General features: G+C 45.4%; 1 protein-coding gene across 2 annotated transcripts; it reads left to right on the forward strand.

The window, feature by feature from the left end:
• Positions 1 to 608: 608 nt before the first annotated feature.
• On the forward strand, positions 609 to 2,128 carry LOC103647162 (uncharacterized). Of its 2 annotated transcripts, none has more exons than XM_020549340.1 (2): positions 609 to 733; positions 824 to 2,128. In XM_020549340.1, the coding sequence occupies exon 2, from the start codon at positions 1,029 to 1,031 to the stop codon at positions 2,121 to 2,123; it is 1,095 nt and encodes a 364-aa protein (XP_020404929.1). In that variant the 5' UTR covers positions 609 to 733; positions 824 to 1,028; the 3' UTR covers positions 2,124 to 2,128. The 2 variants fall into 2 exon arrangements, with proteins under 2 accessions (XP_020404929.1, XP_008669947.2); XM_008671725.2 differs by having other exon boundaries at positions 1,016 to 2,128.
• The last annotated feature ends 4,489 nt before the right edge of the window (positions 2,129 to 6,617 follow it).

Genomic DNA, 6,617 nt, shown 5'->3' on the forward strand with positions numbered 1-6,617 from the left:
CATCAACCTCGATGCTTAGATGTTACCTGTTTTTTCATTTGGTTTATCTGAAGTTGGTCCTTATGCCGTATCTCGGTTGAGTATATCTGTAGTTCACAATGCCCACGTGTAATAATTGTCTCAATGCCTTACTTCAATCTGTTGTTGTATATAGGATTCGGAGAAACAAGATAGATTAGGAGAAATAGAATGGGGCAGCAGTTCGGAGGTGAAATGGACACGAAAGTCTAGCCATATCGGATTCTCCAATGGGTGAAGCCTGTACATTGCACACTTGAGTATAGCGCGTGTGTATTGGTATGTAGGAAAGGAATGTCCCCATGCCACATGTGTTCTGCCCTCTTCTTTCAGTAACACGTCTCAATTCTTACTGGTGAGCGAATGTACCGTAGATTTTTTAATGATTTTATTGAAATTGAAAATTTTAAATTAAAAGATTCGAAATCCGTTGCCGGGGTTCACGCGAACTGAAAAAACGAGAACCCCGGAACTGAAAAAACGAAAACTGCCGAACTCCGGAGTATATATGTAGACCACCGAGACCCTCTCGCCGTCCTCATCCATCTACTAGAGCCTTCGTCGCAGAGACCTTGCGGGCCATCGCCATTGCAGAGAGAGAGGGAGGGAGCCGCCGCACCCAGAATTCGCCGACGCCGCCGGAGATTTTATCTCGCCGCCGTTCCACACACACCGCGACGTGGACAGCCAGCACCGCTGTTATTCTTGAACCACGGTATGAGTTCGTTTGCTTGCGATTGCAATAGTCCAGCTTCTAGTTTGTTCGATCTATGTGCGTATTGGCCTGTGGTAGTTTCTTTCTTAGGCCGTCGTTTGGGCGGGGCGCGCCAGGAAGGAGCAGTCTGCATCTAATAATCACTTGAACCCAATTCAATTCAGTATATACAATTCTTCTTATATAGACGGAGACATCCATCTACTTTCATCTAACATCATTTTACACCTGTTTTGCTTAAATTCTAGATATACTTATTACACTTAGCTTGTGATTCAACAGGTACTGTACCGTCATGGGCATGTTGATGAACAACGACGACAGCAGCAGCATGCATCCACGGCCGCAGGTCCTTGCTTCCCTGCCCTTGCTGGTCTACGAATACAAGGATCATCCCAATGCCACAACAAGGATGCTCATATATAGCCTACCCGAGCGGAGCATTGTCTACACGCACAACAGCAGTAGGCCCCAGATGATGATGATGGAGGGTAACTTATCCTTCAGCACCCCTCAAGGATGGCTGGTCATCCTTGGACAAGCGTCAGAGGCCTCGATCTGGCATCCGCTCACCGGAGAGACCATCACGCTCCCACCAATACACGGCGACCACCGTATCCCCGATAGCTGCAAGTGTCTGCTCACCCGCAGCTCCGTCGCCCACCCAGACTGCGCCGTCGTGCTTCTCGACGTCACCGATCCTCTCATGTGGTTCTGCCCGGTGAATGGCGGGGCCGACAGGATGTGGGTGCAGCACGCCTACGACATTGGCGACCACTTCTTCCCCGAGGAGTTCCGCACTCCCTCCACGCCCACCAAGAATGTTGTCGACGACGTCGCCGCGCTGGGAGGGAAGCTGTATTTTCGCTTCACCGAATCAGACCAAGACTTCATGGGCGTCTTTGACTTCGATTTCCATGGCCATACTCCTGCCGTGGAGTTTTACGAGTTTGATGTCTCTGAAGAGTTCAACCTCAAGTTTCCCGAGGGCGTGTGCTCTGCCTCCATCCACTTGGTGGAGTCCATGGATGAGCTTTTTGCTGTCTGCATCTTCTATGTCGATTTTGATCCCACCAACATTAGCGCCGCTCATATCTTCAAGATGGAGGAAATCTGCGACGAGGAACCCGTGGCCTGGCACCGGGTGGATGATATTGGCGACAGGGCTTTCCTCCTGACGGGCACCAACATGTCAACTTGGTGCTCAGTAAGCACGAATAACCTGAAAGGGAACACCCTCTACTTTCTAGGCCACTTAGTAGCTGGCCACAGGAATCTCTGCATCTATGATATTCAGGAGCAGTCCATGGAGATTGTCCAGGTTCACGACCAAGAAGATATGGAGATCGTGCGCACACCGCCATACTGGATTAATGTACCTCCGTGCTAGTATTAGTCGATTACAATGTAGTTTGCTTAATTTAATGTAGTTTGTTGTTGCTACTACTATATAGTATATTGAATCAATAAAAATAGAGTTTGTTCCTGTTTTTGCATTATCCTTGTATGAAGTTTTAGAAGAGGATTTTGCATCTCAATTTTTTGGGACAATGTACATCATCTATAGGTATGTGTTTGCACTGAATAAGGGGTGGTTGGTTCTGTAGCACAGGTCTTCTTCCATTGTGGCCTAAAAGACTCAGCAATACCAGTCTTGTCTCCATAAGCATGTCATATTTAAGGAGATAATATCATATGTAGTTCTCCTAGGTTTATACACATAGTGTCTCACAACTTTCTCGAAACATTCTCAATTTTTTATCACAACCTCTAAAAATGATATCATGACATGTGGACATGTTTAATGATTTTCTGACTTTGATTGTGTTTTATACAATTTTTAAACACCTGGATGGCAAGTTCACGGCCATGTTGAGTGATCATGGTGCTCGAAGTTTCCGGCCCGCTCCTGAATTCGGTCGTAACTTGTGCTAAATAGCATGAATATTATTTTTGCATGCACGGTTTTCCAAGTTTCGAGTGACTTGCAGTTCAAATGTGAATTTTCCAAAGAAATTCAAATAAACGAACTAAATCCAGTAGTTATAGAAAACACTTTTATAATTGTCCCAAAATGGTACATGTAGGTCTACATAGTGTAGGAACATACCACAAAAAGTTTGGTTGGCAAAAAAAGAAAAAAGAAAAAAATACTATGCTGAGTGTCCAGAAATGACACTCGACAAAGCATGCTCTGCCGAGTGTCAGCCGTTTGACACTCGGCAAAGAAGCATCTTTGCCGAGTGCCAAAGCTCGGCACTCGGCAAAAGTTAATGGCCGTCAGCTATAGACGGCTGCTGACGGCCCTTTGCCGAGCGCCGCCTTCGCCGAGTGTTTGGCACTCGGCAAAGATATCTTTGTCGAGTGTATTTCTTTGCTGAGAGTCCTGCTCTCGGCAAACGTGATCGTTACCGAGAGCAGGACTTTGCCGAGTGCGGGACTCGGCAAAGGCTTCTTTACCGAGTGCCCGACAAAAAGCACTAGGCAAAGAGCCGAGCACTCGGCAAAGCCACGAATTTCGGTAGTGTAGTGTTGAGTCCGTTTTCAATCATAGGGTCCGTTGGTCTCTTCCCAGTCAACATCTCTAAAAGTAAAACTCCAAAACTGTACACATCCAACTAGTGGCGGACGCAAAACAAAATTTGAGGTGGGCGTCTTTGACTTCGATTTCCATGGCCATACTCCCACTGTGGAGTTTCACGAGTTTGATGTCTCTGAAGAGTTCAACCTCAAGTTTCCTGAGGGTCTATGCTCTGCCTCCATCCACTTGGTGGAGTCCATGGATGAGCTTTTTGCTGTCTGCATCTTCTATGTCGATTTTGATCCCAGTAACATTAGCGCCGCTCATATCTTGAAGATAGAGGAAATCTACGGCGAGGAACTCGTGGCCTAGCACCAGGTGGATGATATTGGTGATAGGGCTTTCCTCCTGACGGGCACCAACATGTCAACTTGGTGCTCTGCAATCCCGAATAACATGAAAGGAAACACCCTCTACTTTCTAGGCCACTTAGTAGCTGGCCACATGAATCTCTGCATCTATGATATTCAGGAGCAGTCCATGGAGATTGTCTAGGTTCACGACCAAGAAGATATGGAGATCGTGCGCACACCGCCATACTAGATTAATGTACCTCCGTGCTAATATTAGCCGATTACAATGTACTTTGCTTAATTAATGTAGCTTGCTTGCTAGCTAGTGCTATTTGCTGCTGCCACTACTATATAGTATATTGAATCAATAAAAATAGAGTTTGCTCCAGTTTTTGCATTATCCGTGTATGAAGTTTTAGAGAGGAGGATTTTGCATCTCAATTTTTTTGGGACAATGTACATCGTCTATAAGTATGTGTTTGCACTGAAGGGGTGATTGGTTTTGTAGCACTGGTCTTCTTCCATTGTGGCTTAAAAGACTCAGCAATATCAGCCCAGCCTATCTCCATAAGCATGTCATATTAAAGGAGATATATATTTGTATACATCCCCGCATGTTTATGGGCGCCCACCTCCAGCGTACTCTAAAAAGGAAGTAAGATATATATATATATATATATATATATATATATATATATATATTTGCATGTAAGTTCATGTATGTATGCAACTCTTGCAATAATTAATGTTGTTTTTGATATGCTGAGAGCCTTAGAGCCAAGCCAGCAAGCAAAGTTTCTCTTATTGCTTGAGGTAGAGGATTCATCATGTCCACGAAAAGCAAGTGCTTGCAATAAAAGGAATCTTACAACTCCCAATATAACAAGCAAACGACCTTTATATTCCTCTTCCATCTTTTTACCCCCTCGATTCATCACATGAGACACTTTGATTCTGATTTTTGTAGTCCTCATAGGACCTTCTAGACTTATTGTGATCTATGTCATTACTATGAGCTCAAATGGCTTCACGTTCATCTTCCCATTGACGAAACCCAACAACCGTGAAGGCATCAACACCATAATTTTCATCTCTTGGTTGTTTAAAAAGATAGCAATAAAAACAAAAGGTCGCATCCTTGGCAATGCTATGCTCCAACCATGGATTATTTACGTACCATTCATCATGAAAAGACATATTATGATTGCCTACCATTCTTTTAGGATACTTATGACCTTTTGGTTGGCATGGACCTTTCGTAATATATGCTCTTCTGACAGCATCCCTAATGTTTGCATCAATTTGCTCAATTGGCATGCGAAGACCGGGATCGACTATAACTTGATCAACATTATTGCCATCTCTTAAACCCACTGATTCATTTGCCTTGCTACCTTCTGTCTCTAATGATGCTTGTCCCTCCTCAACACCTAATGTTTCTGATTCTATAAATTGTTCTTCTAGGGAAGGTTGGTTTGGTGTTGATGAATCAGTTTGTATCAAAGGTGTAGGAGCCGGAAAATAAAACGATCTTAATGTTTTTGTCCTCTTCATGCTCTTGTTTTGATGTCAATCTACAACTACAAGCACAGAAACATTTAACAATTTAGTATTTAGCTCGTTGTTCACTAGTAACAAAAAAAGAAGCTGAGAAGAGCTTTACTACTTATTGCTTACAATATAGTGCTAGAGTTGGAGCCTGGAGCGCTAGAGGCTGGAGCGGCGCCCGACGCTGGCCCTGGCGGCCTGGCTGGCTGGTCGGACACAGCAGTTGAGCGCCGGACACAACGACTGAGCGCCGGAGGACGAACGACAAGGAGGAACGGCTGAGGGGCGGAGGACACAACGGCTGAGCCGAGAAGGCTGGACCGCCGCTTTGGCCACCGACCGCTGGGCAAGGCAGCTGGACGATGAACGGCCGCAAGGGCACACGCCGCGTGTCGCGAGTAGCCAAGCAGTCGTGGTCCATGGGGGAGCCGTCAGCCAAGGCTACAGGCAAAGTAGCAGCCAGCCTAACAGGCCTTTGTGGCTTTGTGTGGCCCGTTAGGGTTTTTCTGGACCAAAATTCTATACATATATAAAAATAATTTGGGCTACGACCTGGGCCATGGCTCAGGTGGCCCAGGCCCAATATCCGCCCCTGCATTAGAGGCATGTATCCATAAATTAGAGCTCTGAACTCGCCTCCGGCTTAATCCATGGACCACGCGTTACTATAGGAACTATGTTGCGTTGCTAAATATGCTTCCCGATGCTTCGCATTCTAATAAGAAACTTTTTCTCTGCTCCCCACATATCGAGATCAAGAACCTTGACAGCCACTTCCAGATTATTATGTTGCATCAAATTTCCTCTATATACTGAACCGTAGCTTCCTCTTCCAATCTAGTTGTCGGTACCTCACCTTGTAGATTGTTGTATGATAGGTCCAGCTGCAGGTCCAGCTGGGTTAGATGCTGAAGTTGGCTTAAATCTGTCGGATGGAGCCTCACAGATTGTTGTGTGAAAGGTTGAGCGTGCTCAAGCTCTTTAGATAGCAAGAGACACTGAAACAATGTTTCCTGTCAGAAAGTTACGGTCCATTTGGAGGACCAGTAGCCCTACATAGCTTCCCAAAGCACGAGGGATCTCCCCAGTAAGCTTGTTGGATGAAAACTCGAGGTCGACAACCTGTGCAAGGTTAACGATCTCCTGAGGTATCGATCCTTGCAGATTATTGTAGTACATCACCTTAGGGATGAAGCCATCTAGAGTGTTTGTTAGCAACTCTATCGGCTAGGGCACGAACAACAGTCGCTAGAGGTGTGGAGAATGGGAAGATATGACGCGGGGAAGAAGAAGATAGCAGGGTAGGTGATAATGGAATTGCTATTATGTTCTTCCATGCCCCATCCTATACAGATACATGCCATTTATATATGGACGTGGTCACACAAGTGTATCAGTATTGAGGCCCATATTACATGGCCCAACGTGGCCCAACCACATTCATATTTGGCTTCTTGATAAG

The sequence above is a fragment of the Zea mays genome, chromosome 2 (assembly GCF_902167145.1).
Source record: "Zea mays cultivar B73 chromosome 2, Zm-B73-REFERENCE-NAM-5.0, whole genome shotgun sequence".
Taxonomy (NCBI): Eukaryota; Viridiplantae; Streptophyta; class Magnoliopsida; order Poales; family Poaceae; genus Zea; species Zea mays.

Bases quoted from the DNA above. Each gene is read 5' to 3' on its own strand.
- LOC103647162 (XM_020549340.1), top strand. From the start codon at position 1,029: ATGGGCATGTTGATGAACAACGACGACAGCAGCAGCATGCATCCACGG.